General features: G+C 40.2%; 1 protein-coding gene across 3 annotated transcripts; it reads left to right on the forward strand.

Annotated features, from left to right (window-relative positions):
* Nucleotides 1–410: 410 nt before the first annotated feature.
* LOC120525214 (transmembrane protein 198-like) lies at nucleotides 411–18311 on the forward strand. 3 transcript variants are annotated; one of them, XM_039747326.1, is made up of 6 exons: nucleotides 677–891; nucleotides 1524–1586; nucleotides 12518–12715; nucleotides 12931–13506; nucleotides 13682–13830; nucleotides 17526–18311. In XM_039747326.1, exons 3-6 carry the CDS (start codon nucleotides 12565–12567, stop codon nucleotides 17676–17678), a joined length of 1029 nt encoding a protein of 342 aa, XP_039603260.1. In that variant the 5' UTR covers nucleotides 677–891; nucleotides 1524–1586; nucleotides 12518–12564; the 3' UTR covers nucleotides 17679–18311. The 3 variants fall into 3 exon arrangements, with proteins under 3 accessions (XP_039603259.1, XP_039603260.1, XP_039603258.1); XM_039747325.1 differs by lacking the exons at nucleotides 677–891; nucleotides 1524–1586 and adding an exon at nucleotides 411–670; XM_039747324.1 differs by lacking the exon at nucleotides 1524–1586.
* The last annotated feature ends 4171 nt before the right edge of the window (nucleotides 18312–22482 follow it).

A 22482-nucleotide genomic window follows, 5' to 3' on the forward strand; every position in this document is an offset into this window, starting at 1 on the left:
GCTTAAACTAACACTCTTTCAGACATCCATTATCACATGTACAGGCTGTCAGACTAATGCCAAAAACAATTAGAAAAAAAGTCTATATTTGAATTTGTATTTAGCACATCATTCTCATTCTGCGGTTGATCTGTTTAAAGCCCAATGACAGCTGTCTCACAGCCAAAGGGCGGTGCTCAAGACTCTCCGTTCCCACGTGGACATACCCCCCTGATTTGTAAGCGAAGACTCTCTCTGTTCGAATCTAAGACTCGCTGTCTCACTCGCGCACACTCCACACTTACCCCTTGCAGTTACACAGTCACTCTTCTTTGAAATTCACAGCACTGTACTAAACACATGTTGTCTTGCCAACACACCCGAGTAACCCGATCCGACTGGGGTGGGACGACATGGGATGCAACGGGACGGGACGAGGAAACCCGTCCAGGCCTCGCCTCTCCTCCCGCCCCCGAAACAGATGGTGCGTCCGGTTCGGTGGATGATGTCAAAAAGCTTTTCAGCTGCTGGCCGCTGAGCGAGCTGAGTAACCAGATACGTGTTCACCTTCGGGGAATGAGTTCAAAAAAAGACGTACTGAAAAGCGGACAACACCGCATTAGCCAGAATACCAGGTGACAAACAGCGAGAGAAGGCGCGGAGCCCAGAGTTTATAAAGACACAAGTGGAGGTAACGAGGCGCTGACAAACTGGCGGTTGGGAAAGGGGTGCGTGTCACTTGAAGTGTTTGTGTGCACGCGCGTGCGCGCGCGCTCCTGCCTCACTCGACGCGGCAACCCAAAAACAATCCGAGCAGAACCTCGACGCCCAGCAGCGGTGCACGGCGCGACATTAACTGAACATCTCCCAATGTGTTGCGCTCAGCCTTTGAGTGTGCTTGTGCGAATTTAGGTACGTTTTGTTTTTTTAAACTATGCGTTCTTTATGTCTTTGCAAGTTTGAATGTTGCGATTGTGTTTGCGGCCGGTTCGGTCTGTTTACGTGTGTGCTTTATATTGTGTGTCACTTGATATTTCCGAGTCAGAATATACACGTGTCTCCATTTTTCTTATGCTTGACTATACTTTTTATATACTCGTGTGTATTAGTTTGTGTTTACATACAACTTTGTTGGAGTTTTGAGGTATGTTTTGAGGTACGTGTCACTGTTGGTAGTGCTACTGTGATGCCTAGGATTGTAGTTTTGTTATTTATGTTTACTTTTTTGTGTTTCTTTTGTGACCGCTTCTGCAAATATAAGGGGGGGGGGCTTTACTTGTAAGATTGAAGATTGATTGATCTTATATATAATTTGAGTGTTCAGTTTTTGTGGTTACATATGTATTTGTGAATATCGTAAATCTTGTAAAACTGCTCGTGCCATTTGCATGTGTTTATTTGTATGTGCTTATCGGTAAGCTTATGTTTGTGCATTCAGGTGTTTGACACCCTTTTTTATATGTTCTTACATACAGTATGTGGCCTCATGTGTGGTAATAGTCTTGTATTTCTCAGGTTAATTCTTGTACTTACCTGTGTTACAGTGGCGACATTTCCTGTGCACATCCTCTCAACGGTGTCTCTATATGTTTTCATTAATGTTGGTGGTAAGTTTAAGAGGAAGCCCATATACATTTTTTTCTAAGATTTGATAATCTTATAGTTCAGCTCACAGTTTGAGTGGAATGGATTTCTCTAGCCTTTGATCGGCTACATCCATGCTTGAATCTGATTGATTTTTTTTTATATTACAAGTGTCTTTTCATGCACGTGTGATCACATTGCACTACTTCTTTCATGGGACTTTAATGAAGTCAGTCTTGTCATTTTAAATATGCATGTCAACTTGTGTGGGTGTGTTCTTTTGGTATTTACGTATGCATGTGTCACTGTCTTTTGTCAGTGTTCTGTGAGTGTTTAATTGTGATCTCAAGAGTGAGTGTACCTTTCTGGTTATTTTGTCATACAGTATTCCTGTGTTCTTTACTTAAAAAAAATAAAAAACAACAGCAAAAAAACTGTGAGGTTTTGTTAACCGTATGTCTTGGTATTTTGTTCTTGGGTTTACTTCTGTGTGTTGGTTTGCCTGCCTCTGTGTTGGGTGTCCATATTTTTTCTGTTGGCATCTTATTAAGACATACATTTCTTTTTCTGTCTGCATTTTGGTGTCTGTATTTTTCCTGTTTGTGTTTTCTCGTGTCTTCTTTTATATGTGATTTTGTGAGTCTGCAATTTTTCAAGATATTTGTATATTTGTAGACATTGTGTTCGTTCCACACATGTTCATGCTTCTGTGTTCTATTGTGACTTTACATATACTGAAAACGTAAATAAAGTATATGATACAAAGATGTGCAGTGTCTCCACTAGGAACTCTGCTGTCCAGACTTGTAGCAATGTTTGAAGTCTACTTTTCTGGTACATAGCACTATGATGGTTTTACACCAAACTTTCAATGTACTTGTCTAAAAATTAGTTAAGTGCCTGTAAATAAAATGTTAAAGATGTCGCCAGAGCCTAGGACTTTGTGAGTGTTTGTCTTCCAGTGACCAGTCATTGGTGCCATATTCTGGGGTTGATAGGGTAAATGCTGTTGTTGATTAATTGCATTATATTTGTTAAAATCTTTTTTTTCTTTTTATTTCTGGTTGTCAGATATACCTGGTTGTTAACCTGTGGTAAGGTGTAATAACCAGGTTAACTTGGTGTGTTTTACTTTTGTTCTCTGAGGTTCAGATATTTGTAACCATTCACTGATAATGTTATGACATGTTAGTTGTGTGGGTATAGCGCTACTTGGAACTTGTTTGGCAAGCTGATGTAGCCCGTGTTTGATGGAGCTAAATTTTACTGACTTCTTGCAGCCAGTGAGAGTAGACTGTCTCAATTGTCATCTAATGATGAGACAGTTTAAGTTCTAGTAAAAAAAATCTGTTTTTATAAAATCAGGAATTAGTGACAATCTGCTGCTAAGCCTTCAGGCACAAGTGACAAAGTGTGGCCAATTATTCTGTCTGTAGTGCTATGAAGGCAGTGATGTCTCTTATTAATTGCTGAATTCATAGCTGACCTATATATATATATTTTTTTTTTCTTGGTGCACTCATTAATGTTGAAGTGAATTTCTGTTTACTCCAACAGCTTTTGGGATCTCCAGGCTAGTTTTCTGTTGTCAGTGTATGTGCCAATTCTTGGCTATAGTATGTTTTCAAAAATCACTTGATGAGATTCTCACTGGTGTAGGGTGTATGCACAGGGTGCATCTGTGTTGTGTGATATGAGTCCTTACAACCAACCAGATAGCATGATGCTGCTTCAGTTCAGTTTTATTCTACATTTTTCACATCAGCCTATTCCCACTTATCTCTGTATAGATACTTTCAGTTTTTGTACAGAGTTTACAAGATGCTATCCAAGTCCTATAATTCAACAGCTTTGCGATATCTTACTAGAATGTCCGCAGTATGCCACCTATGCTTTAGAACAGGTCATAAACCTGAAGTTAAGTATCCGGGCCATTAGTTGGATGGGAGACCATCTAGGAAAAGCTTGGGTTGCTTCTGGAAGAGGTAAAGGTAAGGCCAGCAAGGCCGTCTTTCAAAAAGAGGAGTGTTTATCCCAATGCCATGGCTAAATTGGCCACCACAACCTTGTCCATCCTAGTCCCCTAATCACTCTGTCTCTATTTGGCTGTCTCTCTCACCCCTTCACCACCTAATATCTAATGTGTGGTGGATGTTATGGTGCAATATTGGCTGCCATCACATCATCCAGGTGGGTGCTACATATTGGTGGTGTGGTTGAAATGGTTGCCCTCTGTCTATGTAAAGCACTTTGAGTAGTCATAATAGCATTATATAAATCTAATTATTTCTATTATTATTATTTTATTACAGAGTGTTGATAAAGTAATAACCCAGAGGTGGTGTTTGGCTTCAGTTTTAAACTTGGATGAATAAATTAGTGTGAGTTAGGTCGTTATTATAGCTATTAGAATATAATAGTCTTTCCTAGTTCAGCTGAAGTGCTAATATGCAGCTACATTAAGATGTAAGTAAACATAACAGTGTTATCATCATATAGGTGTGTTTATGTAATTAATATCAGTTAATTTATTGTGTCCTGCACTAAAAAAATAAATTATATGAAATAAAACTGTATAAACTTCACATGAAGGTAAATAATATCAGACCCCATTGTACCCGCACCTCTTATCCAAAAATGATGTTTGTAAAAAGTTTAAAGAAGAGGGGGAGAAGGAGGAATAGTATAAAACAATCAAACTGATGAAATGGAATGTCCATCTCATTTAAACAAAAGGAGTTTAATTGATTAATTAACTGCCTGAAATTTTTCTGTTTAGTTGTCCTTTTGAAACAGAAAGCATTTCGCAAGATACTCCATCAAAAATATGGAACAGCATCAAAGTAAAATGTTATTAATTTAAAGTAGAAATAATTTCAAAAGCAATAAAAAATAACTACCCTGAACTATTCGACTAAAGAAGCTTTGCAGATCCTCTGTATAGAAGAGAGAAGGTCAGAGATTTTGGATTACGAAGCTAAACCTTTTAGTGAAGCTTTGGGATGATGGAAAGGCCATCGGCAAAAACCATTTGGGTGCCTCGCAGGATTATATACAATGGGCAGCGTATGAATTTAAACTTTAAAAATGATTCCAGATTTTAATGAAACTGGAGGACTTGAGCAGGATGTTCGGTATATCAATAATTATTGGAGTAAATCCAGAGAAATAGGTCATATATTACAATATTAATATCATTATAATGTAAAATGATTTCACATGGTGCCTTTCAGAGAAAGTATTAGCCATGGAACTCTACAAATTTCACAATAAAATAGAAACTTTTATGCTATAAATATGTTGTTGATGACATTACCACATCATTTCAGAGACACTTGGTGCATAAATGGCATTAGTATAATATAGTTAAAAGTACTGTATTAGAATGTTGTTTTTACCAGGAACTACTTCTTTACACAAATATTCATGTGACTCTAAATAATACTAACAATTCTTGTAGAATGGTTACAAATTGTAAAGATTGTAGAAAATGTATGATAGTTAATAATTAACAGATGTAAAGGGAGTGAATGATCTCCTCTTGTTTGTAATGTGTATTGTATTACTGGCTTATGGAAGGTTGTGTCCTTCAGACAACACATCCATGCTGGTACTTTTGGGATAATTGTAAAGATTAGCCCTAGTGTGATCCCCCCTTACATTTTGTAATTTGCTTACACAGTTTGTAATCATAGGGCACAACTCTTATCATTCTGTTGTCTAACTGTGCTGGTGTTTTTTGTGCTTAGATCATTAGTATGTTAAAATTAAAAATATTTTAGTTATTTGGTAGATGGAACTATTAGTTTAAAAAAAAAAAAAAAGCAGCAAAACCAAATATTCGAGGGTAATTTGAAAAATGTTAAGTGACTCTTAGTTAACAAATATAGTTTAAAATATTCATGTGTATATTATGCATTCAGTATGTACACAATTTTGTGAAAGAACGTAAAAAAAATGAAATGAGAAAAAAGAAATGAGTCTTTGAAGCAGTGCATCTTGGCAATGTGCTTCATGTTGAAGGACTGTCAAAATTGAATGTCTCCTCAAATTACTGCTTAATTAAAGCTGATGATTAGCACAGTAGTGAATGTGACATAAACCGACCACGACACAAGTGGTGTCACAGTGTGCTTCATGTTTCATGGTCCAAGCTCCTAAGCCCCAAGTGCCATGAGTAAATATGAAAAGCATTAGATTAGCTCAGATTTTCATGTGTCTCCATAGCATGTTGTTTCATGGGCACATTAGCCCTCGAGTGTTGTCACATGCTCTTTTGACACCAGGCTGCATTCAGTTACTGCTAGCTAATCCAGATATTACCAGTAAAAATGCAAATTCTGCTGGCACTGTCCTGTTTCAAAGCCTATTACAATTAATCTCCCAACAGAAGGGAACTTTGGAAAACTGCCCCATGAGAGGCATATCTTGGCATCACCCTGGCCTTAACTGGCTTGCCAAAATATTTAGGACAGGTGCCTTCTGATATCATGCATGTTTGTAGAAATACAGTTGGACCAAAGCTCTTTTACTAATCTCCGCATTATTCTGTAATCAGTGCAGCATGTTGGCTACATACTGAACAGAAAATTAAAACAATGCACCGAACTGGAGCTGTGTGTTGAGGTCCCTAGGCAAAACATATGGTATGGCGGGTAACATGCACCTGTATAGTATGTCAGTCAAAATTCTGGGTTTGCGGGGAGGGAATTTTAATTGGGCACAAAATAGGAGTTGGGATCATTTATCTTTAATTAATTTGTTTCGTATTGATACAATAGGTTCCATATATTGATGTGTTGCTGCTTTAAATGATGAATGACATAAAATAATTTCTTTGTGAATTGACAAAAGTGGATAATTTATGTAAAGCTGAAAGCTGTGATCTAACCAGGAGTACATTGTTTTCAGTTTATTGATAATGAATGGCCATTCTTGAAGAAAGTAAAGCTGCAGGCCATTGCTAATGATTTAAATAGAACTTGAATAAGCATCACTGGACAACATTTCCTGGTTCTGGCATCAAACTTCTTTTCTGCTTTTCATTTTAAGTGAGTGGTTATTTAATTATATCAATTAAATTACATCTGGGGGAATAAAAACTTTATTATGAAATTACCCTTTCAATATAATAGTACCAGTGTCCATGATCTAACTAGATTTCAATGAGATCATGTGGTAGGTGGTATCAGTCAGTCACACTTGGATTTCAAAGACTGTTAAAGAGTCTTTGGCAAAAAATAAAGAAATGACCTTGGCTATTTAGCTCTTTGGGAGGTACATACATTCTGGAATCTTGGGTTCAAATCCTTGCACTTCCAGACTGAATTTTGTGCTTTTGTCCTGTATCTTTGTGACATTGTCTTGTAGTTGTCCAGTTTTCCTCTCGCAAACCACACATGTGCAAATTAGGTTACTGCTGACACTCAATGAGCTTGTTGCTGCCAGCATAGACCCTGGCACCCCCTACTGTCCATATTGGGATTAAGTGAGTATTGATTTAGAATGAATGATAACGCGAGAGAATATTGCAGTGTTTACCATGCAAAACTTCTCTCTCTCCCTTTCTTCTGTATGACATCTTACTGAAGTGGGTTGCATACTTGAGCATGGTTATATGGTTATTGTGAGTTTATGATAATGCTACTGGAATTAAATAATTAATTTACATACACATTGTTTAGAATATGTACAGTGTTTTAATGAAGACTTATAGTCCAGTTAGGCAGCTAAGAACACTGCCATGGGATCTGAGTGAAACAGGCTTGAAAAGGGGAACATTAGGACTATCAGATGATTTGATAATGCACCAACAATGGTCTGTAGGTCTTTTACATGTTACAGAATTGGTCATTAGGGAGACAAAAGGGCTTGTTCTGTATCATAGGATTAGGCACTTAGAAAATAATATTACTAGGTCTTTAAATATGAGAGAATCATTCATCAATACAGCTTTTTTACATATGGCATTTGACAGGATAATTAAGAAATCAGAGGGGGTAACATTTCAAGTGTATTAGATATAAAAGTGTCAGCCATCTGATAGATTAGGCAACAGAGCTTTGGAAATTTCAGGTAAAAGCAGTGATTTAGAGTTGTGAAACTTCCAGGCTTAAACTAGATTAAGCTATGGTCACACAAGATTTGAAAGCTGCAGCCACACTAAGTAACATGGTCATTCTTGGGGGAAGTAAACATAAATCCTTAGAGGAGTTACAGTCTCATTTTTCCATTAAGGTTAAGATGGAAGTGTTGGCAGGGTCATGTGACAGAATTCCAACTTGAAGCAGTTGGAAGCAAAAGCCATATAGGTATGACACTTTAGTTTCTTATAAAGCCAGTGTTACATTGCACAATGTCTGGTTCTGGGGTATGTGACATTTCTTGTTGTCAGACCATGTCCGTTTAAATGACTGAAAATTGCTGCCCCATGTCTACTTTACAGACAGTTTGCTGATCTTGGAAGTGCAGTCGTGCTCACCAATTTTTGTGACAGCTAGTGGTGTGCTGCCTGATGAAGGCCATGTTTTCTGAAGGGTTACTAGCTTTCTGAGTTCAGCTGCAATCTTTGCCTTTTTTTCTTCTTCCTATTCTATTCTGGTATGTAAAATATGAGGCATCAGAAAGACGGGTCTGTCTTATGTTTTGTGAGGTCCAAAACATCCACATTCCTTATTACACATCATATGTTACATGCATTGTTCTGGATGAGCATTCAACAGTTGCCAGCTTACATGGGCATACAGCCTATCCCTACGACTAAATACAAAATATACCTGTTTGATTTTATTAGAGTGAGCTGCAGACTAATTGGAGTGAGTCGTTGGGCATGTCAGACTAGATGACTGTTGGTCATGGGTGCGCATCGTTGACTGCCTCTGATTATGTAAACGAAGGCTATGACTGAAAATCACTGTAAAAGTCATATAATGTGACATGACCTTAAGATTAAGTGCAAGTCTGTACATTCGGACACAATCAAACTACAGAGAGCTAATGTAGTAGCCTTCAGAGATATGGCACAATTAGACACCCTTTAATTTAGAACTTCGTTCCTAGGGCAATTAATAGCCGACACACTACAAACTTACAAGTCTGTCTTGTGTGAGAGGTTCTGTCACTCAGTGTTCAGTACTTTTAAGTAACAGGAACGTAAAGTAGAAAGGGCAATTTATTTAGGATACAGGTCTGTCATGTTTGACTGAGTCAAGTTGCAAGGAAATTAAGTTGCAAGATTTTGAGATATTTGGAGAGCACACTCCTCAGACATAAAACTCTGTTTCTGTGCAGTTATGTCAGCATCCTCGTCCAATGTGGTTAGGCTGAAGGCCTTAGAAATCTGAGCTGGCAAAAGGCAAGTCTGTAGGCCCGGGTGAACTGATTTGGACCAGGACGCAATGGGTGTAAGTGGCAGGCTTTTCAGGGCCTGTGAAAGAGGAAGCAGGGGGCCATGTGAGCTCTTTTGAAATGTCTCCGAATGCTTTCTGGCTGCAACTGATAATTGCTTGCTTGCCATTTACTCATTTTGCCCTTTGGCTTTTGCATCTATATGATATTTTGGTAGCAGTACAATCTGCCCATTGTCACTGATACCATGAACCCGTGACAGCTTGTGGGTAGAGGACTGAATGTGAAGCTGGTTGATGTGAGGGGTGGTTGGCTTATTTACTTGTCTGCTGATAAAAAAAGAAAAATTAATTTTTGTGTCATAACCCCTTTATTTTGCAAAATCTGGTGCGATATATCTGAATGATTCTGCAAAAACTGCCATCTGTGGGCATTTCATAATGCAAAATGCATACTGGCAGACAGAACTATTGATCGAGACAGTGTAGGTTGATGCGGTGGCGGTTGAGTAGAGGATATTCAGAGATGGGCAGTGGGCTTTGTCAGTGAGTGGTGACTGGTTGTTCTGCTGCAATGCAATCTAAGTGAAGTGCAGCAGAATTCTTTGCCAAGTTCATTTGACTTGAGAACTGTGCTTTGTGACCAGCACCCAGGGGCCCCTGTTGTGAGCTGCACTTCCCACCCTCTCTTTTTGTTTTTGATGAGACCAAGCCGTTACAGAGTCAGGCGTGCTGCCATGATGCTGTAAGGTTTTCCGCTGAGAGCCTCAGGGTGGGAATGGGGGTTGGGGGGTGGGCTGCGCTGCATATCAGATTGCTGGCCATCTGTGGAAAAAGTGAATAGACTGGGAAAACTACAGGGCTGCTGCAAGTGTTGGGCTCCTCTGATATACTGCAAAATTGATATAGTGTAGTGACGGGACGCTGCGACTTGAGCGCTGCTCCACCCTTGCACTCTGCAGCAGATTTGTTTTCGAAGGAAGAGGTGGAGAGTTAGACATGTTGAAGGATCTCATTACTTTCTGATAGTCAGTATTGAGATAGTGGAGAATGTTGTGTCCCAGTGGGTTGATTCTACAGGGAGGGCTGGCCATTGGTTAGAAGCATATTTGAATTGCTATTTCCTTGTTTTTCTTATGTAAAATGTACAATTTGCAATGTAAAAGTATTGATGATGCACTGACCCTTCTGTGTGGCCCACAGTCCTTATCGTCTCGTCACTCTAAACTCCCTAAGAGATTAGCTAAGGATTCTGTCTTGTCTGTTTTTCCTGCAAGGTCACACTTTAGGACACACTAGAGATATTGGCCTGACTCCAGGCCAGCCATTTCCTGTTGATACAGGCCAAAGGGCCACATGAGTGTCAGGAAATGCAAACGGATCCTGAAGACAGGAGCAGATTTTAAGGTATATTTTGGTAAGGGCTGGCTATAGTGGCTCTGTGATTTTGAGCCTGTAGAAACCCTCTATTTCCAGTCTCAAACTGTACCAAGCAGGAGCTTTCATCTTCTCCAATCTAATTGGCAACAATAGAGCCAATGCGATGTCTCTAGCTATTAAAACATATAGGCTAAGTACAGTCAGTTCTCATTATTTATGGGGTTACTTTCCTGTAAAATGCTGCGGAAATGGAAACCACCAATACTAAAGATTGATCCGGTGGGAAAAGTGGAGTTAGGTTCCGGCAGACTCTTCACCATACCCTTTTGCTACCTGTTACCATAAACCCATAATTTTGTGGACTGAAAATCAGCTAAGCTCATTGCAGTGTGTTTGTCCTTGGGAGAATTTGGCAAAACACTTTCATTAGCACTACACTTCACTGCCATTGTTGAAATTTAATACATTTATATGAAACATGCATAACAAACTGTCACTACATGGGATATTACCAGAACATGGAGGCTTGCTGACACAATCAATGTTCCGAAAATGAAGCCATTAAACTGCGCCGCTAAGGTAAACTGGTAGGTACCCGGGCTCCTGTAGGAGGGAGAGATGGAACTGTTCCAGCTTACATGGGATGAGTGAGCAGGACTCGGTGTCGAGGAGGTCAGAAGGCATGCTGATTCGTGAGTGATCATGGCAGGGCCAATCCAAGGACAATCCAATCTGTAGTAGCTACGGAAGATGTGTACAAAGGGCAGGTAATAAATTGGACCGAGCTAAGGAACCACACTTACTGGGGATATCTTGTATGTGAGGAACATTTGCAAGCCTCATGAATATGATTCATCAGCTTACCCATGCATCTCTGCAGCCCCAGACATCCAAAGGCATCGGAGCCTTTTTATTACTTGTGTCGCTACTGTTTGATAAGCCTCTCAGAATTTTTTTTTCTACTGCCCATGGCCACGAATTAGCATGAGTAAGCCATTGGTGTTGCAGAATGGGCTACACTTTTATTAGACGCAGATAAGTAAATCCATGGTAAAGGAATCCGCAGACAGAGAGTGTAAATTGTTTATTTTTTGTTTTATGCAGCAAATCCTCTATGGTCCAATAATGGCCACATACAGTAATTGTGCATATATACTGTAAGTTTGGAAAGTGTTTGCAGAGATAAGTCTCCTGTTGCTGGTCTTATGCTCATTCAGCAGGAGGGTCAGTGAGAGCTGCCCAGCCTTTGCTCCTTCTTGACCAATGGAATTAAAACAGCAGATGAGTGATTTAGAGTTCCTGCCAGGGCACAGCAGTTCTGTCAGTGTCCAGCTCTCCCCTTCATTTGTGCAGATGAGGCCATGGGGTGGTTGGTTTGCAGATGCTGTGGCTGTGAGTGGCCAGTTATCTGCCTAGGTTCCTGCTCAGGGTGTGACAAGACAGCTGCTCTCTAATTTTAAATGCCAGCTGTTATATTACATAGTTGTCAGGCTGCCAGCATCCTTGAGGAGTCCAGAGTGGTGTTGCTCCTGAGCTGATTGGCTTTATTTTTATGTTTTTCGTTGGTGAACCAAAAATGGGGCTTCAGTCTGGGTAGGATTGATGATGAAGAAGAGGTTGGATGAAAAATGGGGTTTGGCTGAGTTTTCCCAGCTCTTGAGCTGGCCTCTCTGTCTTTGTGTGAAAGATAAAGGCTCCATTCTGCCCGTCCCAAGTGCAGAGCTAGGGAACAGAGCGGGCCTTTGTGTATGGGTCACCCAAGCACCCCCACCCTCCCTTTCCCTCTCACTTGCCTTGCTTGCAACAGCTTCACAATAAAACCCACTTTAGCTTTCTACTTAATAAACTTAACTCTTTTCATTCCGATTGTCTCTCAAGTCGAATACATTTCACTTTGCCCATTCAGGATAAGAGCAATGCTGGCCTGTCCAACTAACACCAAAATTATATGAGGCCTTGAGGCAATGCAGGTGTGCAGATGTGGCAAAAGTGTGTTTTTTGTACTCGGATGTGAACTAATATGAGAAATGGGGGAACCAAACCAATTTATTTTTTTGTCCAGGGACAATGATGAGCATAGACTGTGTGTCGTGAAAGTGGTGCATTCAGTTCATCCAGGAGAGTGTCGTGGTGATCTTCATACTTTTAATTGTATTACAGAGGTAGGTAAAGATAATCGAACAATTTGTTTCCTATTGATTTTGTTTTCTGCTCTTAATGTTTTTTAGATTGCAGCATGGCTGGTGAGACCCCCTGAATCTGCCTTTCCTGCGCCATGGCCTCAGACCCCATGGTCCCATATGATGGGGGCCAGGGCATGGCTGAAGTGAACACCTGCAACCTAGAGATCCAGCGGGACTATAAAGTTGTTCCTGCTCTTATATATTCCATATGCTGCCTGTTTGGGATAGTCTACTGCTTTTTTGGTAAGTGTGAGGATGGAAAGTTGGGTACTACAGGCCGAGTGGGTTCTTCCTCTCTATCTCTGTCTCTTAATACTGCATGTAGTACTTCAGTTGTTCCAGTTCAGGCTGGTCATTACATCATTTTTAAGCAATGATGTGTGCTGCCACCTTGTGGTTTTTCTTGAATCACTGCAGGACTTTATGAGCGTTCTATCTCTCTGTTTTTCCTCATCCAGGTTACCGCTGTTTCAAGGCTGTCATGTTCCTCTCTGGCCTGATGTTTGGCTCAGTTATCATCTATCTGCTGTGCCACAAGGAGCGGGTCCTGGACACACAGCTGAGTGTGGAAGTTAGCGCAAGTATAGCCCTAGGCATCGGCTTGCTGTGTGGCCTGGTCACTATGCTCGTGCGAAGTGTGGGCCTCTTCATGACTGGCCTGCTCCTGGGACTGCTGTTGTGCATGGCTGCACTCGTGATCATGGAACAGTTCTACACTCCAGGCACCGTCTGGGTGCCCATGGGCATGCTGATTGGAGGGGGTATGTTATTTGCTGTACTTACCCTGCAGTGGCAGAAGATTTTCACCATTCTTTCCACTGCCATTTTTGGTGCCGCCACCATCACAGTCTGTGTGGACTACTTTATTGAAATGCAGCTCCTTGTTGATTTCCTCTATGACCGAATCCGACTGTCACCCTCAGACCCACTCTGCTGGTACAGCTGGGTCATCATTTCTTTGTGGCCAGTGCTGGCCTTCTTAGGAGTCATTGTGCAATGGAAGCTGACTGCAGAAGGATTCTCTCATGCAGAAGGTATGGTTGTCCACTCTACTCTTGTATATGTGTCTAAGTCTTTGTAATCTGCCTGTCTAATGTGCCTGTCTTGTACTCCTGCCTGTAACCAACTCCTCCCTATGTCTGTTCTTTGTTCTATGCAACTGGTATGTCTTTTCACCTTCATCAAACCTCTCATTCTGTCTTATGACAGTTATTCTCAGCCGACGTCAGAAGAGGATCCAGCTGATGAGAATCCGTCAGAAAGATGCTAAGAAACAGCAGCAGATGGTAGCTCAAGAAGGCTCCTACCGTCGCAAGCCATACCCAGTGAAGCGTTATGCTGGGGATGTGCTGGCACCAGTAAGTGAGCTAAACCTTTATGTGTACATTTTTTTGCTTAGCATGCACTTTTATCCAAAGTGACTTAGAAAAGAGCCCAACATAAACAAGTGAACATCAATGTGTGGCACTATTTGAGAAGAGCTACAGAACAAGTACAAAATTGATTATCACAAGTAAAGAGCTGAGAGAACAACATACAAGCTACTAACAATTCTGAGATTACAAAAATCTAACAGCTAATGTTATGTGGACAGAAATTCAACACACGAGGAACTTCAAATGCTTCTTAAACACAGTGAGGGAGTCAGAATTTTGAATGCATGTAGGAAACTCGTTCTACTACCAAGAAGCTAAACTTAAAAAGAGTCTGGATTGATAATTGATTACACCAGCTGTCATTCATTAGCAGACCTGAGGGGTTGAGAAGGTACGTAGATACCTCGCAATTGTTTCCATGTATATACTGTAAGTGCTTACCCATTGATTACTGTGCAGAGAAGTTTTAAGAATTTAATAAACTTAATATGTGCAGCTACAGGGAACCAATGCAGTGATCTGAAAAGTGGAGTAATATGTGCTTTCCTTGGCTGTTTGAACACCACACATGCCTCTGCATTCTGAATCATCTGCTGTAGCTTGGTGACATATGCCGGTATTCCTGCAAGAGGAGAGCTGCAGTAGTCCAGGTGTGACAAGACCAAAGCCTTTACCAGGAGTTGTGCTGCATATTCTGTCAGTCTGATCACACAGATGTTGGATGTTGCTGATCACTGGTCACCACCCTAAGGTTTTGTACTTACTGTTACATTTACTTATTTGTCCAGCTCCTTTACCCAAGATAACTACTACTGCACACTGCCTGCCTAAATTAGTAGTACCCATCGAGGTGTCTCAGGCCTAGTATAGCTAATTGGCTTGTATGTAATGAAATAGACCAACCTGTGTATGCCACCTTACTTTAAATTGTGATTGGCCGTCCAGTGACATTTACCTCATTGAAAAATGCTCAACTCCTATTTCCAGGAGTTTTTGCCTCACCCACCATGCAAAAGTTGGTTTTGAAAACAAAACAAAAGTTTTGAGCATCCACCTCAGTGTTTAGTTGTGAGAGGTCACATTACCAGTGAAATGTAGACCATCTCCTCAGAGACATCAAGTTACTGAGATAAGTAAAACTGATGCCACATTACATGGCTTATAGTCGGAGATGTCAAAATTGACAACTTAGTTGCTGATCTAGTTACTCAAGGATGTCTGATTACACAACTAGAGATTACATGTGACTCCATGTCGTCTTTCCAGCATTACAAAATTCCAAAGAATCTTGTTTGCACCTCTTTCTGACAGCCAAAAGTTTGTTGATTGACAGTGCCTATATCAGTGCAAAGGCTTTACAGGTAGAGTGAGTTCAGCCACAGCACTTATTTTTCTTTTCTAATTCTATTGTGGCACATAAAACATGAGACATCAGAGAGACAAGCCTGTTGTCTGTCTGTGAGGTCCAAAACACTCTTGCTTATTATATTCCTAGTTTTCCACATTAATTGCAATTTTCTTCTGGCTGAGTATTCATTGGTGATCAGCTCTACATGCACAAAGAGCCCTCCCTAATGACTTGACATAAAATCAAACCTTTTTAATTTTGTCGGAGCGAGTCACAGTCTGTTTAGAATGAGTTGCGGGTATGTCAGACTTACAAGACTTGGCGGTCACAGGAGCTACTGCCACCAACTTGCTAAAACTAGTAGTTTTAGCAAACTACAAACCACTAGTGCAGTAAGTAAAGTCTGCAACTGAAAATCACTGGAAAAGTCATGTAATGTAACATACTAATCATCAAAACCTGACGGACTGAACTGTCTCCTTTTTGTGGCGCAGTGGTTAAGGCTTTGGACTTCAAACCCTGAACTTTTGGGTTCTAATCCTGCTGCTGGTACTGTGTGAACCTGAGCAAGTCACTTCACCTGCCTGTGCTCTAACTCGGGGGTTCTTGACGTCGGTCCTGGGGACCTAATGTGGCTGCAGGTTTTTGTTCCAATCAGCTTCTGTGTTTAATTGGACTCCTGGGCTAATTAAGTGCACTGTTATTACCCAGATTCTTTGTTTTTTGGGAACAATATAGAAATCAGAAAACTAAGTTTGGTAAAAAAAAATATATTAAAATGTACTAACCAGTTCCATGGGAATAGTATATATTTTTTCTTGATTTTCATTCTAGTTTTCCTGGTGTTCTAATTGTTCAATCCATTATTTACTAATTAGTGGGTCTGACCCTAAAGCAGCCTTTCATAATTCAGTGTTTGCCTTTATGTCGGCTCTGCTCGTTTTTAATTGTTATTATTAAGATACAATGAAGGGAACAAACTGCACAGAGAAAGGGCAAAATATTATTAATTTAAATCTCTAGCAAAAGCAGAAATATTTCTAAATGTGTTATAAATGTAAAAATCATGCCTCTGTGCTTTCTTAATGTAGAATAAGAGAAGAGAAAAAAAAGAAATACCAGCTAATTGAGATCAGTGTTAACAGTTGTCAGGACTGACTTTGAGAACCCCTGGAACTGGAAGAAGAAAAGAAATGTAACCACTTGTATCTCAAATATTTAAGTCACTTTGGATAAAAGTATTGGCCAAATAAATAAATGTAAATGTTAACAGCTGGTCTTCTGGCCAGATGTTCCGCTTGGATAGCCCTCTTAACGTAACTAGAAGCTGTTGGATGCACTGTTTACTTAAACAGGCCATCTTCTCAGAGTCTCCAGCCATTAAATGAACATACTTCTTATGCAGAACCTCAACCTGGGCACCACATGTATGGAATCTGCAAGTTCTCCTTACATCTTGTGTTTTTCTCCAACCTCCCAAAGTCAACAACTTTAAATGATCCTATCATGAGTCAGCGTGGGTGTGTTTGTGAGGATCGGCCCCTGACTTGTACCGAACTGCTGCCAGCACCGTGACCAGCTCCCCATGACCTTGAAGTGAATAAGCAGGCTGGCAAATGAATGACTGGATGGACTAAGGTTAGCTCGGTCCTGAAGTGCCTCTGTTAGACCACCCTGCCTGGTTAAAATTACTGAAAATGTTATTTTATGTATTATCTGGATAGTTTCATTGATTGCTGCTAATTTTCAATTTTTTACCCACAGAAACTTAATTGAAAGCTTTTGGGTGCCTATGTTTAGCTTTCGGAAACAGCTTTTTTTTTTGGTTCCACCTCAAGGGCCCCTATACGTGGTGTCATTTCCACTACTCTAACTATTGAGTTGTCTTTTTTTTTTTTTTACAGCAGACCCTCTAGCTGAGACACTTCCTTTGTTAGAATGTTGGACTTCTCCATTAGTTTATTCCGCATTGCTATTTTCTTACAATAGACCATCTTTTTAGATTCACCTCACTGAATGCTATGGTAAGGTATTTCATTCTGCTGTGAGAATTTTGGGCACTCTTGTTTATTTGAAGCACGCCACCTTGCTTGTTTCTTCTCATATGATTGGGCCTCTCACAATTTTAATGTATTCAAGACAACCCTGCTGGGTCTTCCTCACAGTCCACTCTCAGCAAGCCCACAGACTTTGAAAACACTACAAGAAGAATATTAAGTTGGGTTTGGCTGCTTGTATTACACGGTTTATTCTTTATCTTCTTTGGCAACATGTTTGCCACTCTCTGACATATTTCAGTCTAAATCTGAATCTCCTTTTCTGTTGACAGAGCTACCTACAGAGTCTGCGGGATCGGCAGATGGGCACTGGCACATCCCTGAGTAGCCTGAGCACTACTAACCACACGTTGGTGGACCTGGACTATGAGTGTGGCTCCACTGTGCCTCTTACTGCTGCCACACCTGTGGGGCCAACTGTCTGAAGGAATGTTTACAAACCTCCATTATCACCGAACATCGGCAGCAGACAGACATTACTGTGGATCTGAAAGTCCGGCAATGCTGGGGTGTTCTAAGTTCAGAGTTCACAGCAAATGTGGAGGCCTTTGTGTATTACCATAACACAGCCTTGGACTTTATTTGTTCTATTTTTGACCATTTTAAACAAAATCACTTCATGCTGGGAGTAGAAGGAGATTCTCTTCTTTTACAGGCGCTGAAAGACCAGTGCCCTCCTTGGAAAGCTGGATTGCATGAGAAACAGCTGTATTCAGTCTGATGGTTTTGTACATCTGGTCACAACATTGAAGGAATGTATATTTTGGGACCCCCACCCCCCAACCTTTTAGAGGAAAGGGCGAACTTGTTTGGTGACTAAATTGGATGTTTTTAATTTATTATTTAAAACTAGTGGCCTTTGTATCCAGTGCCTTACTGAGGTGTCAGGTTGGATGGCTGAACTGGAAGGGAACCTGGCAGCTTGTATTTGCACTGCCTGAGGGCCACCTTGCTACACTTGTGTGTCCACTTTGTGTCTGGTGAGCTTGGTGGCATGCCTTGTCAGTGCACAACCCTAGTCACATTTGCAAGAAAATAAAGTTTATTGAGTGTTGGAATTGCTCTGTGCAGCATATTGCTTCTGGATGCCGTGTGGGTTGATGGGTGGCAGCACAGTGTGGATGTGGGTGCTTTTAAATTGGACATGGGAGTTTGAGTGAAGACTTGTGTAAAGTCACCCATGTTGAGAAAAACATTTTCTTTGCTTTTCTGATGCCATGTGTTTGTCTAGGTCAGGGGTGGGCAATGCCGGTCCTGGAGAGTCACAGTGGCTGCAGGTTTTTCTTCCAACCCAGTTTCTTTATGAGAAATCAATTATTGCTAATGAAACACTTATTGCTTAAGTTACATTTTGATGTTTCATTTTAGTGATCTTGTTTGTTAAGGTTCCCCACCCTTAATTGCTTATTTCAAACTTAAAGAGCTGCATTCACTGTTTAATGGCTCCTTATTAGCAATAAAATTCTATTTGGGCTGGTTGTAGAGCTTTCCGCAGGCACATATGGAAACATGGTGTGTTCATGGTCATAGTGGTAAAGTGTCGACCTTGATCAGTCATCTTCTCTTGTTGTTTTCTAGGGCAGCGAGCGGTGATCCACTGTTTATGAGCTGAAGGTGTAACAGGGGCTTGTCAGTTTGTCAGAATCATGGTATGGACTTGCTTAAGGCTGTCGTCAGTAGTGGACGTGTATGGGGTATCTCACTTTTTCTTTTCTTCTCAATCCCTTCCTGAACAGTCAACCATGGTAAGCTCTGTATGGTGTAGAAAGTCTTGTATGGATTTTGGGCCTCAGTACACCTTTAGCCCATAAATGGTGCAAATAGAGGGGTACAAACCAAACAAAATTACAAAAGTGCAAAGAAAAAAATGTTAATCTCTTGTTTTCGTGCTGAATGGCAATATCCGTTTTTGACAGAGTAAATGTTTCTGCTGACCAACACTGGGCAACAGCAAACAATAACAAAAGGTTCAATTCAAAAATCTTGCATTACTCGTCACCCATAATCAACATATTAGGTCATCCATTTGTATGCTCGCATTCCAAATATGTGTGTTTTTACTAAAATATTGTTAAAGGAACCACTTCTGGAAAATGCAGTCATGAATGAAAAAGGAGCATGCTCAGACGTGAACAAGACTTTGACCTGAAGGCCCGCCTCCCTACCTCATTTATTGGTCAGGAGTCCAGCCAGCAACGGCTTATTCATTGGCGGACATTGAACTTCATGCGATATCAACAAGAAGCATGTAAAAGATTAAAAATGAAAGAAAACTGATTGGAAACATCAGGAAGAGAAAATACCTTGAACTTCTACATAACTGAGAGGTTTTAACAAGCAGGAGGTCAATTAAACCATGAAGTTTCATAGCCTGACACTAAATAATTACAAGGTACTCCTGTGGTGGATAAATGATGGGTGGCGGGTCTATAATTCAAATGCTATTTGTATCTGAGCTTGTTGCACTTTTTGTAACCAAAGCATTTGAGAAGTGGTCTATTTAACAATATTTTAGCAAAAAAAAAAAACATGTTTATGACATTGTAGTTATCAGGCTCTCCAGTTGTATGCTCACAGACTCTTGTTTTATTAGAAACTCTTATTGTTGCAGCTCTGCATAAAAATATTAGATTTTTTTTTCTTGGCCATCACTACAAACAACATGGTGTAAGTAACTGATAAAAATATATGTTTGAAATGAGTATTCCTTTAAATTCCATCTGTCTCTTTACATTTCCAATTCTGACATGTTTAAAATGGTGAAGAGTATTTTTTTTTTAAACTTTACAAAGAGAGAAAAACATGGACACAGTGGGAAACTTGTTAAGGGCAACTTTCCAATAACTGTTTGAAAGCTTTTCTTCATGTAGAGAACCATAGATAAATGGAATAAATGACCATGTAGTGTGGTAGAGAGCAGGGGCCTCATGTATAAACGGTGCATACGCACAGAAATGTTGCGTAAGAACTTTTCCACGTTCAAATCGCGATGTATAAAACCTACACTTGGCGTAAAGCCACGCACTTTTCCACGGTACCTCATGCCTTGTCGTACGCAAGTTCTCCGCTCGGTTTTGCAGACTGGCGGCACCCAGCGTCAAAGCAATGGTACTGTTCCTGTGTGATTACTCATTATTTTCATGACGCGGCTTTATAAATACACCGAAACTAACCGCATATTGTTTATTAGTGTAATGCATCTGATTGTAATTAACTTGTAACAATATAATGGTCCAGGGAACAGATATAGTATTCCAAATACCATAACTGCTTTAGCGTTGTTACTCTCACTTCTTCTTCTTCTTCTTCTTCTTTCAGCTCCTCCCATTAGGAGTTGCCACAGCGGATCATCTTTTTCCATATTACTCTCACTGCACGACTCGGAGTATTTATATCACTGTATCTGAGTGTGAATCACAGCAGCAGCTGATCGGAAAGAGAATTATCGGTATACAGCTTCAAGGACACGCTGTCTCAGCCACTGCAAAACGTTTCAAAGCCTTTCCTGTACGGACCTCGCGGTTCAGAAACAGTTTCATCCCAAGAACTTTAAATGCACTCAATCAATTGCTCCTTGTAGAACGGTTTGTACTTATAAGTACAATCACCCCACTGTAAACTTGCACTATAGTTATAAAGTGGCTCAGGTTGTGAGATATTATAAAGCGCGTATTTACATATGATGACGATATCATTTTTAAGGTGAAATGCAACAAAATATGTTTGTTAAATTATACACATAAAACATTTAACTTCATTTAAATAATCTATATTCTTCACTGGGAGTGTCGTGAAGGATAGAATAATTAAACATGTACTACGAAGATATTTCAATGTTCTTTAAACGTTTTGAAGAATCGGCGCTAAGCTTACAGATGGCTTAACTTCTATTACAGAGCTGATTGTGTGGCGATCGGTTACTTGGGGAAAGAAAAGCAAGGACTGCAGTGACGGCTATGCCAGTATATATTGAATATAACACAGAAAGAGAAAATAACAACACAGCTAAAAACGCAGCGACAAATTTCGACAATAAATTATTTCATCGAAGTGAAACACATGTTTAATAACGTGCTTTAACTCCTATCATCATGAAAATGACATCACGTATACATCTCGGTATTTTAGTTATTCAGAGAGCTGTAATATCACAAATGTAACGGACTCTGTGTCCAGTTGGAGGAAGAGAGCCAGTTTAAGAAGCAAGTAGTGATTCACACACACAGAGCACATAGAAGATCAAATACAAAACAAAGCATTTAACGTGCTACTTTAATTACGATGTGATTTGAGTAACTGGTTAATTAAACGATTTTAAGATGAAGTTTATAATGTTCTACTAAATGACAAAATAAACTACGTGATTAAAGTGGAAATGTCGAGATTGAAGTTGACATTTCGTGCTTTTTCCCCACCATTTGCCTTTTTTCTCTGTACCCTAATAAACTTTCATATGACACTCAGACAGTGGGCTTACAACTCTTCTTTTCACGGCAACTTTGATATGTGACTTCTTTTTTATTTCCAGCACTGTGCGATATTGTGAATGTGAGCTTTCAAGTTTCTCCAACACGCTATGTCACTCGATCAACTTCCTTTTGCTGATTATACCACGGTTTATTTGAACAAATAGTATGTTTTTTCCTTTGCCTCCACTTGGTATTCGCTGAAATTCTTATATTTTCCCTGTGCTTTTCCTATTTTCTTTTCCCAGAAGGCTGCGCTTAAGGGCGATTTATATTGATTTGCATATTCAAATAGGCGTAATTCTGGGAGGATTTGGGGCGTTACATAATGCGCGCACGCGTTAGTTTTCACGCTGATCGGGATTTATGTAGCGGAAGAACGTGGAAGTTGGAGTACGCACAGATTCCTGCATCTGGATTTTTCTGTGCGTAAGCACATTTCAGCTTTTGTGCTTACGCCATGTTATAGTGCGAGTTCTACGCACGGCCTTATACATGAGGCCCCTGGACTTTAGGAGCTTTCTAATCTCAACACATTTTTGAAAAGGTTAGGCAAATATAATTGTCAGGCTTTGGCTTTACTGAATGGCCCGTTGTACAGCAGTGAGTTTTGAATTTGAATTGCAGATATTTCCTTTTTGGATTTGTAGAGGAACACACTCTTTCATGGAGTCAGTACTCCCACCCCACAGCTTCAAACTGACGGGTGTGCCTAGTCTCTGTCTGTATCTACTGGAGATGAGGATTTCTAAAGCGGTGCGTG

The sequence above is a fragment of the Polypterus senegalus genome, chromosome 3 (genome assembly GCF_016835505.1).
Source record: "Polypterus senegalus isolate Bchr_013 chromosome 3, ASM1683550v1, whole genome shotgun sequence".
Taxonomy (NCBI): Eukaryota; Metazoa; Chordata; class Cladistia; order Polypteriformes; family Polypteridae; genus Polypterus; species Polypterus senegalus.